Raw genomic sequence first — 24,330 nt, 5'->3', positions numbered from 1 at the left:
TTCCCCTGGGGAGTTCCCAGATAGAAAGGGGTTGGTCAGTGGGAGGCGGCGGAGACGCCCACTCCCTGGGGCACTGTTCTGTCCCTGCACTGCCCCGTACACTTTGGCTTCCAGGGCCCGGGGCGGGCCCCTGCTCCCGTTTCCTGACGGTATTGGGTTACCCTGGATGTCAAATTTTGACCTGCACTCACTGCTCCAATGATTTTCTTTATGACATCTAGGACAAATTCTAGGCATCCCTCTGCCAGCACCCTCGTTCCTTTCCGGGCAGTTTCTCCTTATATGTCCCTCTTTCCCACATTTAAAACACCCCTTAGAGCGGGTTCCCCTGTTATCAGATTTTTGCATTCCAGTCTTAAGGGCAGCAGCCAAAACCTGACCAGTAATATGAGGCCCATCTATATCTTTGCATGCTCGAATCATGTCATCTATACTTTTGGCCCGGGAGGACTTAATAGCATTTTGGCAGTAAGTGTTAGCGTTTTCATATGCCAGTTGTCTAATAAGTGGCATAGCCTGTTCCAGATTAGGGAATATTTTTCCAGCAGCCTGCATTAGGCGGGCTATAAAGTCCGAATAAGGTTCAGAGGGTCCTTGAGAGATCTTGGAAATTTTTGCTTCAGTCTTAGAAACGGGCAGGGCTTTCCAGGCATGAACTGTAGCTGAGGCTATTTGAGCATAAACACCTGGGTCGTAATTAATTTGTTGGCCTATGGTGGCATACTGCCCAGTTCCTGTCAACATTTCAGCATTTCGCCGTTGATGGCCCGCATTCAGGTTAATCTGAGCCAGCTCGCGGCACCTTTCATGATATTCACTTTTCCACAATAAGAAATCCCCTCCAGATAACACAGCCCTGCAAAGTTGCTGCCAATCATTAGGTATCAGTTGACTGGCTGAGAAGGACTCGAAGAGGGTCAATGTGAAAGGGGCATGAGGTCCATAATTAATGACCGCCTCCTTAAGCTGTTTTATGTCCTTGAAGGCTAGGGGGACATGGGCTCTGGCCGGCTGTCCATCAGCATCGGCGTTTTCAATCATTGGAAAAACCTGAGCCGCTCTAGAACCCCAGTGGACCCCCGCCCGTCTAGTAGGGGCGTCCTCATTTCAATCAGGATTATAGGGAGGAGGTGCGGCAACTGAGGGGGCCCTAGGCACCCTCACATTTGCCCTTTTAAGGCGATGTTCTAATTCCTCTATCTCCCTTTCTAATCCCTCCTCTTCCTCAGAGAGAGAACTGAGGTCCTCAGGATCCTTTTTGGGCTTAGAAATCTGGAGGCGTTTCCTACCCTCCGAGCCCGAGTCCTCAAGGGGACCCTCATCCTTTAAGGATTCTGCCATTTGCTCTTCCTGCACCTGATTAAGGGCCTGTTCACATTCAGCAAGCTGATCCTTGATCTTTACTTTATCTGTTAATAAAGCATCCTTTACCAACCTCCATAAGGAAAAGGTGGCAACTGGGACACTGTCCGAGCCCCGGTCCCTCAATAATTTCTGAAGGTCATGTCTCACCAGGTCCCAGTCACTATTATTAAGAAATCCTCCTGTCAGAAACCAAGGACAAGCCTGGGCAATAATTTCAACAAATTCGGTTGCAGTCTTAGTTTTTATTCCTGTTCCTTGTGTATTTAACAGCTCTTTCAGTTCGTTGGCCAGACGAACCTTTGCTGTTGAGTTACCCATGGTACGTACCCTGTCTCTTGAAAATATCTTTAAACGAATCCTCCCCCTTCTTTCTTAGAAGGTGAGCCCCGTCCGCTTACCCCTGCTTTCTGGATCTCGGTGGGAACCTCCAATTGCCGCGTCCGGCCAAGGGAGCCGAGTCCGGCGAGGGACGGCGAGGTTAAAAGACACACAGGACACCAAGGTTCTTCATCCAGGAGTCAATAATCTTTATTGCTAACACACCTTTTTTTATACCCCAAGCAGCAGAAGTGGAAAACTACCCAAAAGCAGGAGGGAGGGGGGAGAAATTTAGTTTCAACATCTATTATTGTCAGGTACCGAAACCTCCCTTAACAATAAGTCCATCAGACCAGAAAAGGTCAAGGCATTCCCGTGGGATACATATGTCTCAGACGGACAAGCAGGAACAGAAAAACCGCAAGTTCGCCATGGCCTTGTGAGCTGGCCACACTGGCATGCAGAACAAACTAGTGGAGGTAGGGCTCCAGGGGCCAAGGTGGACCTGTTGCCAACAATGTAGGAAACATAGTCTGCCCGATTTCAAATAAAAAAAAAAGTAATAGAAATGCTTTTTATATTGGTTGTATTGGTTACATGTCAAAACTGATCAAATTGCATACCTCAAATATAAGCATTTTATTGTACTTTGATTTTACCTCAATAAAGCCGTGGAGTTAAAAATATATATATATATATATAAAATCAAGAAGTTAAGCTTCAAGCTGGGAATGCAGCTCAAAGGTGGAGCATGTGCTTCACACACGCCAGACCCTGGGTTCCATCCATAGCATCTGTGCACATGTGCTGCACACACATGGAGAATTTAAGCCTCAGTTTTAGAAAACCAGAGAGAACAACAACAATATAAACCTAAGGTAAGCAGAATAAAAGAAAATAAAAATTAGCACAGAAATCATAAAATTTAAAACAGGCAAAACTAGAGAAAAACTAATGAAACTAAAAGCTTGTTCTTTGAAAAGAACAATAAAATTGATAAAACTCTAGCCAGTCTAACCAAAAAAAAGGCATGAAATATAAATTATAAAAACCAGAAATGAAACAGGGGCCATCACTACTGATGCCATGGACAGTAAGAAAATTTTTAAAAAATAACAATCCTGTTTCTATTTGATATCTAAGATGAATTCCTTGAAAGACATAACCTGCCATGACTCATATGGGGAGAAACAGAGATACTCTGTTTAGGCCTATATCTACTAAAAAATGGAATAAATAGTTAACAACTTTCTTTTTTTTTTAAAGAGAGAGAAAGAGAAAATTTTTTAATATTTATTTTTTTTAGTTTTTCGGCGGACACAACATCTTTGTTTTGTATGTGGTACGGATCGAACCCAGGCCGCACACATGCCAGGTGAGCGCGCTACCGCTTGAGCCACATCCCCAGCCCAAGTTAACAACTTTCTAAAACAGGAAGTACCAGGCCCAGATGGTTTCAGTGACTTCACCCCAGCATTTAAGGAAGAAATGGCACCAATTCTTTTCATCTCTTCCAAAAAATAGAAGAACACTTCCTAACTCATTCTATAAGGCCACTATTACTCTAATAGCAAAACCAGACAAAGACATCACAAGAAAGGAAATATACAGACCAGTATCTCTCAAGAACACAGATGTAAAAAAAAATTGTAATGAAGTATTAGCAAACAGAATCTAACAGTGTTTCAAATATCTTACACCATGATCAAGTATATTTACTCTAGGTATGCAAGACCACTACAACACTCGAAAAACAATTAATACAAACCATCACATCAGTAGGATCAAAGAAGAAAAATATCACACAATCAATAGATGCAGAAAAAGTATTTGACAAAATCTAACACATTCATGATCAAAACTCTCAGCAAACTACAAATACAAGGGAATTTATATGAAAAACATTCATTAAAAAATACATTTAACATTAGACTTAATGGTAAAGGACTGAAATTTCTGTCTCTGAGACCAAACATGAGGCATGGGTATCTCTTCTCACCACTATTTCACATACTAGAAGTCCTAGCTAATACAACAAGACAAGAAAAGGAAATAAAAGACATGCAGCTTGGGAAGAAGAATTAAATTTTTCTTCATAGATGTCATGATTGTTTATATGGAAACTCCCAAAGAATGCTCAATTTCAGGAAAAAAAAATCTCCTAAGATAAGCAAGACCATAGGATGCAAGGTTTATAAACAAAATTAAATTGCTTTTCTATATTTTAGCAATGAACAATTAGAATTTGAAACTTAAAATATACCACCATTAACATTAGCACTGCCAAAAAAGAAATTTTTAGATTCAAACCCAACAAAATATGTATAAAATCTACCTGAGGAAAACCACAAAGCTCATTAAAGATCTAAAGAAACATAAAGATACTACACGTTCATGGATAGAAAGACTCAATATTGTTAAGATGTCAGTTCTTCCCATTGTGGCCTATATACGGAACACAATCGCAGAGTTATTTTATGGATATTAACACACGGATGCCAAAGTCCTTATGGAGAATAAAAAGACCCAAAATAGCCAACTCAACACTGAAAAAGAACAAAGTTGGAAAAGTGACACTACTCAATCTTAAAACTTAATATGAAGCTATAGCAATCAGTACCATATGGTACTGGTGACAGAACAAATAGATCAACAGAACAGAAAAGAGGGTACAAAAATAAACCCACATGGGCTGGGGATATGGCTCAAGCGGTAGCGTGCTTGCCTGGCATGCGTGTGGCCCGGGTTCGATCCTCAGCACCACATACAAACAAAGATGTTGTGTCCGCTGAGAACTAAAAAATAAATATTAAAAAAATTCTCTCTCTCTTTTAAAAATAAAATAAACCCACACAAATATTCAATAGGGAAAGAATATTTTGATATTATGATTTTGAACAAATAGATGGAAAAACAAAGTCTCAACTTCATGTTAACATCCATCTCTCCCTCTGAAACAAATGTGGAAAAAATAAAACATAGAACTTGAAATGGATTATAGAACTTTTACATCAGTAGTGATGTAAAAGCTCAAATGAAGCAGGCAGGCAAACTGCGCAATCTTGGCTTGGCCAAAAATTTCTCATACAGGACTTGAAAATAACAAAACATAAAATAAAAGTCAAATGTCATCAAAATAAAAAAATTTTAGTCTTCAAAACACACCATTAAAAAATGTAAAGATAAAAATGAGAAATTATATCCCATCTATGTATGACATATCAAAGTATATAAGTGCATTCTACTGTCATGTATAGCTAATTAAAACAAATAAAAAATTTTTAAAAAGTTAAAGATAGGTGTGGGGTTGTGGCTCAAGTGGTAGAATGCTCGCCTAGCACACAAGGCACTGGGTTCGATCCTCAGCACCACATACAAATAAAATAAAATGGGGGTAGGAAAGATGGTGGAATGAGTTAGACATCACTACCTGTTGAGATCCACAGCCAAAGGGGCCCCAGCAAACTTCCAGCTGCCAGCAAACTTCCAGCTGCCGGCTGATGATTGGCTCACAGCGGCCCCAGCAACATCTAGCTGATTGGCTCCTCTGCGGTGATGCTCATTGGAGATGCTCATTGAGCTGTTTCCCTTCCCTTTCAGACCACGGAGCTGCTCATTGGGGGACTTTTTTGGCTCCGCCCATGCAACCCAGCCAATCGGCCTCAAGAGCAGGAGGATGGTGGGAGGTGGTGAGGCTTGTGGTTGAGAGAGAGGCTTGTGGGAAGCCAGTGGTTGCTAAGAGCCAAGTATATTATGCATGGCATTTTTGGTTGAAAGGTGACGCCAGCTAGCCATTGAGATGATATGATTATGTTAAGATTTGCGTTCATATGGATATTGGACTCCTGCTGTTCACCTCCGACTCCTGGAGAGTTCCCATTGGTTGGGGAAGTACAGTAGGAGGGAGTTCCAGGGGAGGAACTTCCTCTGGCGGTACCGGGAGAACACGGCATGTGTGGATCGGCGATCTTCCCGGGGCGTATAGAACATTGGTGGCAGTTTCAAAAAATAAAGTTTGTTCCTGCTTGAGTGGCTCGTGATTTTGTGCCCAGCCAGACTGCGGCAGGTGGTGGAAGTTGGGCTCTGAAGGTTTTCCTGAGGAGCTGTTTTGTTTGGCGTGTGTGGTTCTAAAAATAAAGTTCGTTTCTTTTGACAAGTGGCTCCTGAATCGTGCCCAGCCAGACTGCGGCATTTGGTGGCTCGCACGGGGAGGGACTGAGGGTAAGTGATAAGGTAAACTGCTCGCCCCTGAGGGCAGGGAGAGAGGATGAGTAGCCATTTTAAGATTCCTCTTTTGTTTTGCTTCACTTTTGTTTTAAGTTGCCTGTCCCTGGAGATGAGTGAGACGGAAGAAAAACCGCTCACATCTGAGGAAAAACTACTTGCGTCTGAGGAACAGATAGGGAGAAAGGCTATAATGATTTTTTGTTGTTCCATTTTTATTTAATTCTATCTCGGTTTTGTTTGGTGTTATCTTGTTGGGTTGTATTATAGTAGAAATATGGGATCAGAAATTAGTAAAAAACAAACCGAAAGAGTATTAAGTAAATTGTTAGAGGAAGGAGGCATCCCAGTAAAATCAAGAGCAGTCAGGGCATACATTGATACAATACAAAGATGTAGCCCATGGCTTTTTAAGGAGGAGTTGTTAAATATATCACAATGGAACCATCATGGTGAAGATTTAAAAAGAATAGAAAAGAAAAGCCCAGGGACAATGCCAGTTGGCACATTGCCATTGTGGTCGTTCGTATCTTGTTTGCTTAGTCCAAAGCCTTCAGTTCAGACAATGGTAGAGGAAGGAGAAGACATATTGATTCAAGTAAAAGAGAAGGCCTCTAGAGCTAGTCAGACAGAGAAAGAAAGTGTAAAACAGAAAAAGCCATCGGGGGGAAAGTTACAACAGGAGACTGCTACTAACACCTTTCTATCACCAGAGGGTGTAAGTGTCCAACCAACAGCACCACCTCTACAGGAGACTGCTACTAACACCTTTCTATCACCAGAGGATGTAAGTGTCCAACTAACAAGGCCACCTCCATATGCTGGGAGGCCCCCAACCCCCGCAGTTGATAGTTGGGATCCTGAGACAAGATCTCAAATATTAACATGCCCTGTATTTGAGGCAGGAGGGCAGCGAGTTTACCATGCTTTAAATTTCAAAACAGTGAAGCAGCTAAAAGAGGCTGTAACAACCTATGGTCCTCAAGCACCCTTCACTGTAAGCATGGTCGAATCCATTAACAACTTGAACATGACGCCAGCAGATTGGGCTAATATGTGTAAAGCTGTGCTAAATGGAGGACAATACCTGTTATGGAAGGTTGCCAATGAGGAATTTTGCAAGGAGACGGCTAGGCGAAATGCAGCAGCTGGTCATCCTCAGAGAAATCTAGATATGTTGTTAGGAAAGGGACCTTATGAGGATCAGCAGCAACAAATTGCATATGATCCTGGTGTATACACACAAATTGCTGTAGATGCAATTAAGGCATGGAAGATTTTACAATGACATGGAGGTTTACAAGGTCAATTATCTAAGGTAATACAAGGAGCTAATGAACCTTATGCTGAATTTGTAGATAGGCTTATTCAAACAGTTACCAGAGTTTTTGGGAATACAGAACAAGCAATGCCATTACTAAACAACTGGCTTATGACCAAGTGAATCATTGGTGCAGAGATATCATTAGACCATGGAAACATGAAGATTTAAACACATATATTAAATTATGTAGAGACATTAATGAACAAGAGCAAGTCGTGGCAGCTGCAGTAAAACAGGCTTTAGATGCCAGAGACATTAATGAACAAGGGCAAATTGTGGCAGCTGCAGTAAATCAGGCTTTAGATGCCAGGCCAAGAACATGCTACAATTGTGAACAAACAGGACATTTTAAAAAGGAATTGCCCCATAGGAGGAGGGTTTAACAAAACTAGGTATCAAAGGAGTAGAATACCAGGTATTTGCCCACGATGCCGTAGAGGGAGACATTGGGCTAATGAATGCTGTTCTCAAACCACCATAGAGGGTACTCCATTATCAAAAAACGAACAAGGACCAGGTGTTTATCCACGATATCATGGAGAAAGGCATCAGACTCCGTTGCCAAAAAATGGACAGGGGGGCCCAATGCTCCAGGGCCCAAAACCACAAATATACGGAGCACTGGAGGAACCCAGCAACCCCATCAGGGTAGTGCCCAGGACACATTGTCCATCAGATCCCTCATCAGACAAACCAGAGGGAGCGCAGGGTTGGACATCTGCGCCTCCGCCAGATCAGTACTAACTCCAGAGATGGGAGTTCAAATCATTCCCACAGGGGTAAAAGGACCTCTTCCCAAAGGAACAGTAGGCTTATTATTGGGATGCAGCTCTTCTACTCTAAAAGGACTTATGATAAGTCCTGGGGTAATTGATCCCGATTATGAAGGTGAAATAAAAATTATAGCCAGTTCTCCAAAGGGTATATCAGTAATTTCACCAGGAGATAGAATAGCACAGTTACTAATAATACCCAGCCTACATGATAAATTTTCCAGTCGTACTGTAGAAAGAGGTTCCAAGGGATTAGGCTCCACAGGTGTAGATTGGGCTATGCTTTCTTTAAATTTAGATTCTCGCCCCATGCTAAAACTAAATATTCAAGGACATGAATTTAATGGGCTACTGGATACAGGTGCAGACCTTAGCATCATCTCTCGTCAAGAATGGCCAAAACATTGGCCATTACAACAAGCCACTCAAACGCTTCGAGGCCTAGGAGTGGCGGCTAATCCCCATAGAAGTGCAATGGTATTAGATTGGAAGGATCCTGAAGGATGTGAAGGAACTATACAGCCATATGTATTGGATCATCTTCCCGTAAATTTATGGGGATGAGATGTCCTAGATCAATTAGGTTTGACATTAACAAATAACATCAACCAAAATACACCCACTATTATGGCTAGACAAGGTTTTAGGAAACGAAAAAGCTTAGAAAAACAAGAACAAGGTATAGCAGCACCAATACAAATAGATCAAGGAACAGACAGACATGGGTTGGATTTTCAGAAAGGGCCACTGAGACAATAAAAATTACTTGGAAATCAGAAAGACCAGTATGGGTTCCTCAGTGGCCCCTGACTAAATAAAAGATACAAGCAGCCCATGACCTGGTCAAACAACAATTAGCGGAAGGACATATACAACCTTCTGTATCTCCCCATAATACTCCCATTTTTGTCATCAAAAAGAAATCTGGTAAATGGAGATTATTGCAAGATTTAAGAGCCATTAATAATGAGATGGTTATTATGGGACCTGCTCAATCAGGGATTCCTCAATTGTCTGCTTTGCCAAAAACCTGGTATGTTTTAGTTATAGATATTAAAGATTGTTTTTTTTCAATTCCAATTCATCCTGAGGACAGTCCATGTTTTGCATTTACTATCCCTGCACTGAATCATGAAGGTCCTGATCAGAGATATGAATGGAAAGTACTCCCTCAAGGGATGGCTAACAGCCCAACTATGTGTCAAATTTATATTAACAAAGTAATCCAGCCACTTAGAAATCAAAATCCTGAACTACAAATATTTCACTATATGGATGATGTATTATTAGCACACAAAGATAAAAACACATTGCTAGAATGTTATGCCACACTTACAAACTTATTAAAAAATTATAATCTAGAGATAGCAATAGATAAAGTACAATTAAATTTTCCAATTAATTATTTAGGAGTTCTATTATCCTCAACCATGGTCCGTCCACCAAAAATTCAAATACGTGTAGATCAACTCAAATCACTTAATGACTTTCAAAAGTTATTAGGAGACATAAATTGGATAAGGCCTTATCTAGGTATACCAACAGGAGATCTGGGACCTTTATTTGATATCCTAAAAGGTCCATCAGATCCAAATTCACCCCGCATGTTAACGCCTGAAGCAAGAAAGGCATTAAAAATCATTGAAACATACATGGAAAATATGCATTTGGACAGAATTGATATAAGTTTGCCTTTATTATTTATTGTACTACCAACAAAAAATATTCCTACAGGAGTATTTTGGCAAGAAGGTCCATTATTATGGATACATTTATCTTATTCTCCTAACACTATTCTTACTAGGTATCCTGAGGCTATAGGACAATTAATACTCAAAGGAATAAAAGCAGCAAAGGGAGTGTTTGGAATTTCTCCCAATAAAATTATTACTCCATATACTATGAATCAAATTGATGAGTTAGCTAATGAGTTAAATACTTGGGCAATAATCATGTGCAAATCTAATGTTTCATTTGATAACCACTTACCATCTAATCCTTTATTGTCTTTTTGGTCATCGCATCCTGTAATTTTTCCAAAAATGACAAGAAAAACACCTATCATGAATGTTCTAAATATATTCACTGATAGATCAAATAATGGTACAGCAGCAATAGTTACACCTGATCAAACTTTTACATTTTTAGTACCCAAACAATCAGCTCAAAAGGTAGAGCTTAATGCAGTATTACAAGCTTTTGTGATGTTTAAAGATTCTGTATTTAATTTATTTTCCGATAGTCAGTATATAGTTAACGCTATAGTATCCCTTGAAGATGCTGGTAGGATTTCCCCTTCCTCTACTGTTTTCTCTTTGCTTTCCACTATACAAAGTCTAATCTGGGACAGAAAAGATCCATTCTTTATCGGACATATCAGGGCACATACAGGATTGCCTGGAGCCCTTAGTTTGGGCAATGATTTAGCAGATAAAACTACACATGACATACATATTTTCTCTACACTAGAAGAAGCTATAAATTTTCATTAAAAGTTCCATGTCAATGCTAATACTTTACAAAAGCGTTTTAAAATAACTAAGGAACAAGCTAGACAAATAATAAAACAATGTCAAAATTGTGTGACCTTTTTTCCACAAGTTAATCTTGGAGTCAATCCTAGAGGATTGATACCTAACCATATTTGGCAGATGGATGTCCCACACTTGCCAGAATTTGGAAAATTAAAATATTTGCATGTTACAGTTGATACTTCTTCTGGATTTTTGATGGGCTCCCTTCATGCTCATTGCTTACAAAATTTTGCCACTGTGGGCATTCCAAAACAGTTAAAAACAGATAATGCCCCTGGTTATACTTCTACCTCTTTTAAACAATTTTGCTCATCATTTGACATTACTCATATAACAGGAATCCCATACAATCCACAGGGACAAGGCATATTTGAAAGAGCTCATCAAACTATTAAAATGTACTTATTAAAGCAAAAAGACGGAATTGGGAAGGGGTATATATTCCCCAAAGATAAACTTAAAATAACCCTTTTTACTCTAAACTTTTTAAATTTGGATTCATCAGGACTTAGTGCTGCAGAAAGGCATGTGTGTCCAAAAAATGTGCATAAGCCCAAGGTACTTTGGAAGGATATTCTAACAGGACAATGGAAAGGTCCTGACCCAGTGATTGTCTGGAGTCGGGGGTCTGTTTGTGTGTTTCCACAGGGAGAACAGCAGCCGATTTGGATTCCAGAGAGATTAACCAAGGTCCTGACCCAGTGATTGTCTGGAGTCGGAGGCCTGTTTGTGTGTTTCCACAGGGAGAACAGCAGCCGATTTGGATTCCAGAGAGATTAACTAAAGCGATTTCTACAGACCAAAAAGATGATGATTTGACTCAAGTCCATAACAGCTGATATCCAAAACTCCAGTTTGGCTATCCTTACATCTGCGATAGAACCAGGATGCTTTTTTCAATATCTATTTTATTATTGCCCTTTCCCACATTCTATTTTGTTTTTTGAGCTCATAAGACCTAGGTTAATGTTTTGCTGATCAGTTCTATTTTTTGACTATAGAGTTTTTAAACATTGCAATGGAGATTTCACCTGTAAAAAGTTATAAGGCCTTTACTATTAGGTTATGTGTTGTATGTATTATATTATGTGTGCACACTTGTGTTTTGTTATATATTTGAATGTACGTATGTCCATATATCATATATGATGAGCGCTCACCATTTATTCACGTGATTTAAATGGTTTAATTTAAATTGGGTAAACAACTGTTGAGGATTGTTTTAATATGTGAACAAAAAAGGAGGTTAACAGATCTGTTTGTTTACTTTCACCTTTCCTTTTCATTATATTTAATAATTCTCTTAAAGATAATGTAAATTGTTAAGAAAATTGTTTTCTTTTAGTGCCTTCTGGAATGTTACATAATTTTTTCTTTAGCCATTATTGCCAGAATTCCTATCTTCATCCCAGTGCTGGTGAAGTCAAAGATAAAACCAATCTACAGCTTCTGCAATAGCCATCACTGAACTGCTTGCAGAACTTGCCTGGACACATTGTGAACTCACCTGTATGCACTGTGAACTATCTGTTGGTGCAGCGACTTGTGGTAGTGTTGGGGTATTTTGCTGATGATGTCATCGGTGGTACAATTTTTCCAAAAGGAGCCGTCAATTGGCTTGGTGTATCTTCCTCCCTTCTGCTTGTCATGATCGTTCAGCTAAAATTTGGGGGCCAACAGAGGTGAGGCAAAGAACCTCACCCCCCCCCCCCCGCTGGTACAAAGACCTCTCCACAGGTGTGGCTGTATACTGGACCGATAGTCAGTGACGGGTAAGATCCAATTGCAATGGTACCAACCTAACGGGTAAGGACCATATGTACTATTGGACAACCTAAGGCAGGCACGGTCCCTAAGCCACATGCTTGTTGTTTAAACAGAGAGGGGGAGATGTTGAGAGCCACAGCCGAAGGGGCCCCAGCAAACTTCCAGCTGCCAGCAAACTTCTAGCTGCCGGCTGATGATTGGCTCACAGCGGCCCCAGCAACATCTAGCTGATTGGCTCCTCTGCGGTGATGCTCATTGGGCTGTTTCCCTGCCCTTTCAGACCACAGAGCTGCTCATTGGGGGACTTTTTTGGCTCCGCCCACGTGACCCAGTCAATCGGCCTCAAGAGCAGGAGGATGGTGGGAGGTGGTGAGGCTTGTGGTTGAGAGAGAGGCTTGTGGGAAGCCGGTGGTGGTAGTTGGGCTCTGAAGGTTTTCCTGAGGAGCTGTTTTGTTTGGCGTGTGTGGTTCTAAAAATAAAGTTCGTTTCTTTTGACAAGTGGCTCCTGAATCGTGCCCAGCCAGACTGCGGTTCGATCCTCAGCACCACATAAAAATAAAATAAAATGGGGGTAGGAAAGATGGTGGAATGAGTTAGACATCACTACCCTAAGTACATGTATGAAGACACGAATAGTGTGAAAATACTTTGTGTATAACCAGTGACTTAAAAAATTGTGCTCTACTTGTGTAATATGAAATGAATTGCATTCTGCTGTCATATATAACTAGAATAAATAATTTAATAAAAATAAATAAAGATATGCGTCCCTCCTAAAACTAAAAAATACTTTTTTTACAATGAATTTGCTTCAATTTTATTTTTCCATAGATTCTGTTTTAATATTTATTTTTAGTTTACAGCAGATACAACATCTCTGTTTGCACTTGGTGCTGAGGATTGAACCCGGGCCGCACGCATGCCAGGCGAGCGCGCTACCGCTTGAGCCACATCCCCAGCCCAAATACTTTTTTTGAACTGAAAAGATAAGCCAGACTTGGAGAAAATATCTGCAATGTACATCTTTGACAAAGAACTTCTGCCCAGAATATCTAATAAACTCAAATAACTATAAGACAGCAACACTGTTCTAAAAATGAGAAGACTTAGAATAGACCCTTTAAAACAAAAGTTATACAAATAATAATCACAAAAAAGGTGCACAACACCAGTATTCATCAAGGAAATGCAAAATTAAAATCAATAGGATAGTCACCCAGTATTTTTGTTCAAAGACAAAACTCCATGACTGCCAGTACCAAGTGCTGGGGAGTCTGGAATAACTGGAAGAAACCCAAAATGATTGCCAGGCATGGTGGTCACACCTGTAATCCCAGCTACTTGGAAGGCTGATATAGGAGGATCTCAAGCTTGAGGCCACCTTCTGCAATTTAGCGAGACTGTGTCTCAAAATAAAAAATAAGAATGGTTCGGGGTGTAGCCCAATGGTAGAGTACCCTAGGTTCAATATCTAGTATTGAGAAAAAAAAGGGGGGGGGGTGGGGGAATGAAAGATGACAAAATGGTGCTGTCACTCTAGAAAACACCTGAGACTTTGTAAAGTTAAATACACAGTTGTCATCTGACCCACAGTTCCATTCCTAAGCATTCACCCAAGAGGAATGAAGATGTCCACACAAAGATCAATACAAAATGATTCAAAGCCACTTGGTAATTAAGGTATACCTGAAAATGACCCAGATAACCATTGAGAAGTGAATGGACTGATAATGTGTCCATACACAGGATGACCAAATTCCAGAACCATGCTGAGCACAGGGGTCCAGAGGCCATGCCTGGGGAAGTCCAGGGACATATTGAGGGAGGTCACTGCTGACACCGAGAGGGCAAAGGCCAGGGGTGCTGCTCATACCCATGGGGCATAGCCTCCCTGCCTCTCTCCATCTTCTGTGGCAAATGGCATAGCACCACACAGTGGGTGAGTGCAAAGGGAAGAAGTTGGTTTGGGCTCTCCATCCTGGTCCAAGGTCGGGAGGAGGACACACCTGGTGATGGTCATCCAGCCAATAGTCTGCATGTAGTGAAGGCATCATGGTGGCACGCTCTGTCTTCCCAACTCCCCACTCTGGTCACTCCCTCTTCTCATAAAGCCATCAGCACTCAGCCAAGTCAGGGCCCACAGCCCACCTGTGAATGCCATCCTAGATGGCACCCTGCAACCCAATCACAAGGTGAGCACATCCTAGCCCAACAGCGCCAGATAGCACCTTGGCTCTGGAATGACAGGAAGCAAGCCAGTAGTCCCTAGTTGCTGTGCTAGGGGCATGGGGCCAGGGTGGGCATGGGGAACTCTGTAGGCAACAGGAGCATGTACTTCCTTTCCCATGGTTTCCTGGATGTTTATGATTGTCAGAACTCACACTGACACTCAAAACGTTACTCAGTCACATGCAAATGAATGACAAAAAAGAAGCTGAAGGGAACAGGCTATTTATACTTTGAGAGTCATAAAGGAGGCACCAAGTTTGACTCCACGGGAGGGTAAGAGTTAAAAGGCAAAAAGAAAATGTGATCAGTCAAAAGACAAATGACACAAACTCAGCACAAAGAGCTGCTCTCACATAGAGCAGTTTCAAAGCACATCTGGGCCCCGCGTTCCACCCCCAGCACTGGAAAAAACAAAAATAAAAAAAATTAGAAGATATTCAAGGGGCTAGGCTGTAGCTCTGTGGTAGAGCACTTGCCTAGCATGTGTGAGGCACTGGGTTCAATCCTCAGCACCACATAAAAATAAATAAATAAATGTTTTATGTCCATCTACAATTAAAAATTTTAAACTTTTTAAAAATAATAAACCTCTTGGTACTATTTAAATGTTTAACTATTTGCAAGGAGCAGACAGCAGTGGAAACACCTGCAGCCTGTGCAGCTTTCCTTTTGGAAAGATATGAACCCTTATCTTGAGGCCAGGTGCTAACACGGTGCTGCCACCTCCTGCCTGAGACTGGGAAGCACAGCCCCTGAAATCCCCAGACCCCGAGGGCTCTGTTAGAGCAAGATGGGGACCCGAAGGCAGGCAGGAAGCTGAGGCCAGGCCAGTGACACAGTAACATAAGCCTGGCAGCCACAGTATGTTTCAGCCTCTTCATACAGAATCCGCTGGCTTCCTGAGCTGGCCCCGCTGACCAAATGGGGCAAGGCAGCCGCAGACACACGACGTGGCCCCCATTCCACGGATGCTCCCCCACAGGGCACTGCTCACCTCCCTGCGAGCTCTGGAGCCCTCGCGGATGCCTGAGCACACACACTTCTGCTTCTATCTACTCAGCTCCTAGGTGTGGCCTACATGAGGTGGCCGGCAAGGGCTCCTGCTTCCTCCAGCGGTCCTCTCCACTTCATGTCAGAGCCAACTGATGCACCAAATCCCTCACACGGGTCTTCCCCAGCTTCTTCTGACAAACCCTGACTGATGATGAGTTGAGAAGCCCACGTGGGTCCACTAGGTTATCAACTCAACTCTTTATGGCATGACGTACTTACTAATCTCTAACGAAGGACAGTCAGAAACATCGTCTAAGGTTTTTATTGTTTGAACACAGGTATACCAGTTGCCAGGTAGGTCATCTCTCTGACTCCTAAAACATGAGCTAAGAACGATAACCTAACTTAAAAAATTCTAAATATACAAAACTGAAGTTTTCCAAAATTAGGTATTTTCCCTCATGGGGAAAAAATTAGAAAACAGCATGTTTTTAAAGAACCACACATAGTCCCTGTGATTAACTGGCAATCCCGCTCTTTCCTGCCACAGGACAGGGCACACAGCACGCTATGGAACCTGGCGTATAAGACTGGTCACTCAAGTTTACCTTAATACATTTAAAGCAAAACACAGCTTTTTCCAAACAAAGTCTTCTTTCAGAACAACTTCTTCCAAAATAGTCAATACAGTGATTTTCTGTTTCTAGAAAAAACTAGACTTCCCAATCCTTCCCACCTGAATAGAACACCACCCCCCTCTCCTAAGAGAAGGCAGCAGGAAGGAGGAGACTCTCCAGGGGCCACAGGCCAGGATGGCAATGCTCAGGCATGGGAACAGGGTTGCAGGGGAGCCCTGTCGGGGCTCTCACGGCTCCCGCAGGGCAACTGGGCACAAGCTGCCTGCCTCAGGGGCTGAGCACAACAAGCTTGTGCAGCTGGTAGAGAAAGGTGTTCTTCCCTTGGCTGCCTTCACGGTCAGCCTGCTCCATGACCAGCTTTGGATCAACCTAGCAGGCAGACAAAAGAAACAGTCAGACTCTCAGTGAGCTTGTCCAGAATTACAGTAAGTAAAGCCATGCAAATAGGTACCAGGCACTGTGACAGCCAGTCAGATGCTTCTCCACATTCACACTTTGTACAACATGAGCTTTTAAATTCATGTTTAATAACAGGGTGACCTTTACTTGGAAAATCCCCACACTCTCCTATGTAACTGTGGATAGTGACACTTCAGTGGAAGTATTCATGTAAACATATAAGTTTTCTAAAACACAACCTCAAAATGAAATTCTGCTTTCAAATGACTTCCTGCTGTTTTATAAACCCCACACCCCCCAACTGTCTGACAGGTACAGTGGCCGCCTGCAGTGACAGCCCAGCGGGAGCCAGCGGGAGCCAGCTGGGGCAAGTGGAGAGTCCTGCAGTAGCTGGGGATGGGAACACAGGCCTGGGAGTGAGCAACATCACTTCAGCTGGCTTAGCATTAAAAACCTAAACCTTCTCCTTGCATTCCTTTCCTGAAACTACATCTTACTCAATTTTCTAAGTCTTACAGAGAAGAAATGTCACCGGCCGAGATGAGCCCTGCCCTGCTTCACAAGGGAACTGTGTCCCCCAGATTCCTATGCTGAAGGTAGCTGGGTGGGCCTCTGGAGATGACTTGGCTTGGCCGGCACAGTGAGAAGATGAGCACCACAGCCAGGAAGAGCCCTCGCCAGGACTTCCAGCCTCCAGCACACAAAAGATCAAGGTCGGCTGCAGCTAACCCACCCCTGGCAGACAAGGCGACATGGCCTAAAGCCAGCAAGCAGGCCGTCCTGTCCACAAAGCCTCAAGGCTCTGCACCCTCAGCCACTCTGCAGCCTTGCCCTGGTACCAGCAGCAGCTGCCCACACATGGCCACTTCTCACCTGATTCCACTCATAGGGCTTCTCGTGCCACTTGGGAACAATCTTCTCCCTGGGCTTCAACTGGCAGAACAAACTAAAATTGAAAAAAAGATCAAGTTATCTTAATGATACATTAGTAACTTAAAATACTAATGTGATTCTTTTCAAAAATATTTAAATCCTATATATTTCCCTTAAAATTAGAACTATAATAGGTTTTTAAAAGGTCAAAATTTATGTAGTTATGATCAGGGAATAATTTATAACACATTTAAAAGCAGAAAGAAATGGAGCACAGCAGACTTGGATGTTATTATTTACATTATCTAAAATGTCTAATTTTTTTTATCAAAAATTCAGGAGACCTGCAAAGACACAGAGACATGTGACCCTGCTCAGCACAAAAAGAGCAGCTGACAGAAGCTGAGTGGCCAGGGGGGCTTAGCATGCAGACACCTCAAAGCAGCCACTGCACACATGCTCAGAGAATCAAAGCAAGTCATGTTTAAAGAATTAAAGGAACATCTGGTGGCAATGACCCAAAGATAATCTCAACTAAAACTAAAAACTATTGGAAATTCTAGAATAGAAAAGTACAATAACTAAAATGGAGAATTTCCCAGATAGCAAAATAATCAGTAGTAACAAAGACTGATCAATACAAATTATCCAACCTGAAGAACAGAGAAGAAACTGAAGAAAAATGACCAGAGCCCAAGAGACCAGGGATGGCATCGTGTGAATCCATGAGCAAGGCAGGCTCAGGAACACAAGTGACATGGAGCAGAGAGAACATTTAAAGAAGTAAAAAAATGCAAATGGGTTGTAAGGAAAAAAGAACAGAAAAAGGTATGCCATTCCAACAGTAACCAAGGAGGGTTGGAGAGGCTATAGTAGGAATCAGACAAAATAGGCCCTACACAAGAACTATTCCTAGAGATGAGGAAAGACACCTCACATAACGATAACCACCCTATACACAGGAAAGCCTAAGGAATGTACAAAAGCTACTAAAACTAATCCATGAGCTCAGGAGGTCACAGGATTAAAAAAACAATAGTCACAAATCAATATGTGACAATATTTAATAATGTTCAATATCAAATGAACAATTCACAACTAAAATTGAGAAAACAATTTCATTCACAATAGCACCTAAAACACTCAAATATATGGAAATAATTCAACAGAAGTACAGGACCTGCATGGTGAAAACCAGAGCTCAGAATGAAAGGACACCCAGAAAGACAGCATTCCCCCCTCACAGACGGGGTGGCTCCATGTGTGGGTGCAAGTGTCCCCAAGTTCACCTGCAGGTTCAGCACAGCCCTGCCACCCCTGCATGGGGCTTTCCGCTGTAGCTGACATGCTGGCACTGGAAGGGATGTGGGGAGGAGAGAAAGGAGAGAAAATGGAGGAGCGAGATTCCCGGGAAGAGAGTGATCTCCAGACACACCCTTCAGCCTTGCACAGCTGGAGAGCGCACAGGCTAGGGCCTTTAGACCCCACACCACAGCCAGCTGGTCTGTGGCCCTGGTACTTCAGCAATTCAAAAGGGGAAGGGAAGACGTTTGTGGAGATGTCGAAACCATAAAGGGTCACACACAGGAGAGTAACCCTTCAACTCTATCACTGTACACCACACATCCAAGTCGCCTCGAAATGGCTCCACACCTGCATATATAAGAGAACAACATTATGACCTTGGGTTCACAAAGACTTTTTCAATTGTAACACAAAAGCATAATCCATTTGGAAAAAGAGAAAATAGATTTCATTGAAATTAAAAACTGTGTTCTGTAAGCACTATTAAAATGAAAAGACAAGCTGCACAATGGGGAAACTATTTGCAAATTACATACTAATAGAGGTTTGTATCTAGAATTTACAAAGAATTTCTACAACTCAGTAGTGAGAAGTCAAACATCTTTAAGTAGGTAAAAGATCTCAACAGATAACTCACCAAAGAAAGAAAAAAGATACTGGGAACATAAAAGGAGACTCCAGCCATAGTCATTAAAGAAGTGCAAAGTAAAGCCCCAGTGAGAGGTCACCTCACACGGGGAGGGGGGGGGCACACCAAGACAGCACCCACATGTGGCCTGTGGGAACTGGCAAGGTACAGCCACATTGCAAAGAATCTGGCCCTTTCTTTGAAAGTCAATGCAAGCTGGGCGTGGGGTGGTGCACGCTCGAAATCCCAGCGGCTAGGGAGGTAGGAGAATCTCAAGTTCAAAGCCAGCCTCACCAACTTAGCAAGGCCTTGGCAACTTGGTGAGACCCTGTCTCAAAATAAAAAATGGCTGGGGACGTCAACCCAAACCTGGCACAACCTACAAATTCCAACCTGGATATCTTGTCAAGAGAGATGGAAATGTATATTCACAAGAAGAGAGAGCACGGGGATTCTTACAGCTTCATCACAATGGCCAAATTCTGGCAACACCCCAAGGACCTTGCAACTGTGGAGGTGACAGAACAAAACATGACACACAATACAGCAGGACAACATCTAGCAAAAGGGAATGACCGTGCTACAGCACGCAGGACCCTCAGAAACACTAAGCCAAGCCAAGTAAGCCATATTTTAAAAGAAAAATGTCTGTGAACACACAAATGTCAAACAAGGCAGGTCTACTACAGAAAGCAGCCCAGCTGCCTGGGTCAGGACGGGATGGGAAGTACTGCACAGGGGCAGGAGAAGCTTAGGTTTTTACAAACAGCTTTACTGAGGTATAGGTTACAAACCATAAAATGTACCAATTTGAAGTACAAATTTAATTAGTTTTAGTAAATTTATAGTTCTGCAAACATAACCACAATGCTGTTTATAAATATTTGTCAAGCACGTGGCATCCGAGACCTATCCTCAGGAGCCCCTCCTGCACACTGTTTTGGTCTCAGAATGGTGAAGAAAAACCCTGGCCAAACACTGAAACAAAGCTTCCTGCACACACAGAAGGGTCAGGGCAAGATCGGCTGCAAGGGCAGGTGCTTGTTCCCATGGTGGTGGGGGGTGGCCTGCCACCTGTCTTCAGGTCCTAACACAGAGGCCCTCCCACTTCCTGCAGTGTGGGGCTGCCACACACAGTGCAGGCTGTGAGCACTCAGGATCCCTCTAAGAAGGCACGCCAGGCCAGGCCTCTCCCTGGGCAGACTGTGCACAAGACCACTTCCTTGTGCCACGTAGAAGAGTGGACTTCTGAGACAATAAGAGCACTATAGTGTTGAGTTTGCTGATGCTCTGCACAACTCCACAAATTCACTAAAACTACTTGACCATTTAAAAACACAAACACAAACCACCCATCTCTGGCCTAACACATCAGGATAGTTACCCTTGTTGGGAAGCCAGGGTGACAGTGGTTCTAAGGAGGCCCAGGGACCATCAGGTGACTGGGACCACTGCTTATGACCTGGGGGCTGGCCCCATGGACTTATGGTCGTGTACTTTATGTACGCTAAACTTCAACACAAACTTCACATAAAAATATTTTTTATAAAACTGAAAGTAACTAAAATTTGCCTTTCCCACAATCTCTAAGTCAGTTTCATATATTCAATACCTTTTTGGAGGTGTTTGTTAAACTAAGGAAAACCCATCCCAAGTGTGTGGGACTGTGTGGTACCAGATGTACCTGTTCTTATGCAGCTCCAGCTCCCAGCCAGCACAGGACCACGGGGCAGCAGGGATTGGCCCCTGGCCTAGGACATTGACTCCGAGACTGGTGCAGCCCTGGGTGTGGGGCACATTCTTTTCTCCCTTTCCAGGTGTACCCACTATTCCCAGCCTTCTCCAGGCTCCTCAGGCTGACTTTAGCCCCTGGGCTGTACCAATGGCACCCTTACCCTCTTTACTCTGGCTGGGTTTGGCCATGCAGAATCCAGCAGGAGGAGAAAGGGGCAAGGGAGCTGCAACCAGGAGACCCGCCAGCCTCTGAGGCCCAGGCACACTCTCCAAACTGGTCCTCCTGTGCCCACTGGTGATGGGACACTGCAGCACCACTGTAATGACCCTCTGCCACACCACTTCTGGGCTACCTCTGCCACTGCACCCTCAATGGCATGGGGGCACAGTGCTCATGGGCCAATGCCTCCCAGGTGCCTTAGCACTAGAGTCCCACTTCAGGTGGTCAGTGTGGTACGTCTTCTGAACAACTCAAGACATCCACGATCCAGGCGGCTGGGAAAGCCAATCGGGATTAAAGAACCCACGTCACTGCACAGCTTACCCGAGAAGTTTCTGGCGAGCATTATCCTGTAACTGCACGATTCTTTCTGGCCCAAGATACTTGGATCCATTTGGCCCATCACACACTAGCTTATTGATGGCAGCCCGGAGAATATTGATCTGTAAACAAATGGGGACATAAATACTGACATGGCTCCATGTAGCTGAGTTTCATCTCACATTGAATAATTCATACATAGCATTCAGAGTGATAATCTGTGACTATCATCAGTATGGTTTCTAGGAGGATTATTAAAACAACATGAATAACATTGATAATCATTACTATCATTTAAGAAACAGCAGCAGAAGAAAAAAAAATGAAGAATCACTAAGAAACACTTCTTCCACCACAGTCTCACTTTGTGGGGACCCAGCTGTAACACAAGCGTGCATCCTCCCTGGCTTTTTAATGATGCTCCTAAGGAAGCCTGAGAGGCCCCCACCCACGGAACCAATGCCCTGCTTCATCACCAGCCTTTGTCACAGTTATTTAGAAAATAAACTTTAGAAAATAAACTTGATTAGTTGTTAGGTTTACCTCAGAGTTGCAAAGGCAAAACAGGCACCAGAACGGGTAGTTCTTGCAACTCCAACCAGTCCCCCTTACATTTGTCACAGTTGAGAAACCTACTCCAGGCGTTGCTATCAGCTAAACTCCAAGCAGTTTCTATGTGACTATTTTCCCATTCACATCCCACTTCTACTTCGGGACCCGGTTTCCAGGCACCACACTGAACTTGTCATGTCTCCTCTGTGAAGAGGGCTTCTCAGCCTTGTTCTTTAAGACCCCGGCAGTCTGTGGAGTTCTGGTGGGGTATTCTGTAGAATGGCGCAGTTTGTTTTCTTGAGACAGGAGAGGTACCCTCTCATTACATCCTACCATGCGCCTGCCATGATCAGGACCTATCGCTGGGGTGTGGATGCTCAGCTCAGGCACACTCTCCCAGGCTCCTCCGTTCCCCATCCCCTACTATTCCATGGTTCCCCTGCCTCTCCCACACTTAGGGGCAGAGAGCACCTACCTATCTGCACTCTTGGCAAGTATGTAAGGGAGAGACATCTCTTTCCCATTTGGGTATTCAGTCATTTATTTCTAACCATACAGACACATGGATATTTTACACTCTGGGCTATAATCCACTTTTTGTGGCTCTAACTGTGCTAGCTCTGGCCACTGGGAGCTCCTCTCATTGGCACCCAAGTCCTCTGACTCATCCCCTCCCTCGGTGCTCAAGCTGCCCTAACTTCCTGGCTCTGCGCAAAACTCCAGACTCATCCTGTGCACTTCCTGGCCCAGCCCTGGCCCCAGGTGTCCCCCCAGGGAGCCCTGGCTCCTCAAGCGAAGGACCTTTTAGACACCAAGACATGGGTGCTATCAAGCTCCTTGATCCATTTTGAATTCACTTTTGTGCATGGCGAGAGAAAGGGATTCAGTTTCATTTTGTTGCATATGGATTTCCAGTTTTCCCAGCACCATTTGTTGAAGATGCTATCCTTCCTCCATTGCATGCTTTTAGCCCCTTTATCAAATATAAGATAGTTATAGTTTTGTGGATTGGTTTCTGTGTCCTCTATTCTGTACCATCGGTCCACCCGCCTGTTTTGGTACCAGTACCATGCTGTTTTTGTTACTATTGCTCTGTAGTATAGTTTGAAGTCTGGTATCGCTATACCGCCTGATTCACACTTCCTGCTTAGCATTGTTTTTGCTATTCTGGGTCTTTTATTTTTCCATATGAATTTCACGATTGCTTTCTCTATTTCTACAAGAAATGCCGTTGGGATTTTGATTGGCATTGCATTAAACCTATAGAGAACTTTTGGTAATATCGCTATTTTGATGATGTTAGTTCTGCCTATCCATGAACAGGGTATATTTTTCCATCTTCTAAGATCTTCTTCTATTTCTCTCTTTAGGGTTCTGTAGTTTTCATTGTATAAGTCTTTCACCTCTTTTGTTAGGTTGATTCCCAAGTATTTTATTTTTTTTGAAGATATTGTGAATGGAGTGGTTGTCCTCATTTCCATTTCAGAGGATTTGTCGCTGATATACAGGAATGCCTTTGATTTATGCGTGTTGATTTTATATCCTGCCACTTTGCTGAATTCATTTATTAGCTCTAATAGTTTCTTTGTAGAGCCTTTTGGGTCTGCTAGGTATAGAATCATATTATCTGCAAATAGTGATAATTTAAGTTCTTCTTTTCCTATTTTTATGCCTTTAATTTCTTTCGTCTAATTGCTCTGGCCAGTGTTTCGAGAACTATGTTGAACAGAAGTGGAGAGAGAGGGCATCCCTGTCTTGTTCCAGATCTGATAGAAGAAAAAGTTGGCTATGATCTACATTCGGTGGGGTCGGGCTCCAAATTCCTCAATAGGACACCCATAGCACAAAAGTTAATAACTAGAATCAACAAATGGGACTTACTCAAACTAAAAACTTTTTTCTCAGCAAAAGAAACAATAAGAGAGGTAAATAGGGAGCCTACACCCTGGGAACAAATCTTTACTCCTCACACTTCAGATAGAGCCCTAATATCCAGAGTATACAAAGAACTCAAAAAATTAGACAATAAGAGAACAAACAACCCAATCAACAAATGGGCCAAGGACCTGAACAGATACTTCTCAGAGGAGGACATACAGTCAATCATCAAGTACATGAAAAAATGCTCACCAT

General features: G+C 42.8%; 1 protein-coding gene across 3 annotated transcripts in view; it reads right to left on the bottom strand.

The window, feature by feature from the left end:
- Positions 1-15,833: 15,833 nt before the first annotated feature.
- Positions 15,834-24,330, bottom strand: part of Tdrd9 (tudor domain containing 9) — a 98,401-nt gene continuing 89,904 nt past the window's right edge. For all 3 annotated transcript variants that reach the window (XM_046453246.2, XM_058582266.1, XM_058582265.1), the window contains 3 exons: positions 21,649-21,767; positions 17,438-17,510; positions 15,834-16,534 (listed from right to left, as the gene is read on the bottom strand). In XM_046453246.2, coding sequence (XP_046309202.1) covers positions 16,433-16,534; positions 17,438-17,510; positions 21,649-21,767 — 294 coding nt within the window. In that variant the 3' untranslated portion in view covers positions 15,834-16,432. The remainder of the gene's footprint in view (positions 16,535-17,437; positions 17,511-21,648; positions 21,768-24,330) is intronic.

The sequence above is a fragment of the Marmota monax genome, unplaced genomic scaffold (genome assembly GCF_021218885.2).
Source record: "Marmota monax isolate L192 unplaced genomic scaffold, Marmota_monax_Labrador192_F-V1.1 WCK01_AAM20220418_F8-fsc00190, whole genome shotgun sequence".
Lineage (NCBI taxonomy): Eukaryota > Metazoa > Chordata > Mammalia > Rodentia > Sciuridae > Marmota > Marmota monax.
Note: the sequence above shows the minus strand (reverse complement) of the source record. Positions and strands in the feature narration are given on the sequence as shown.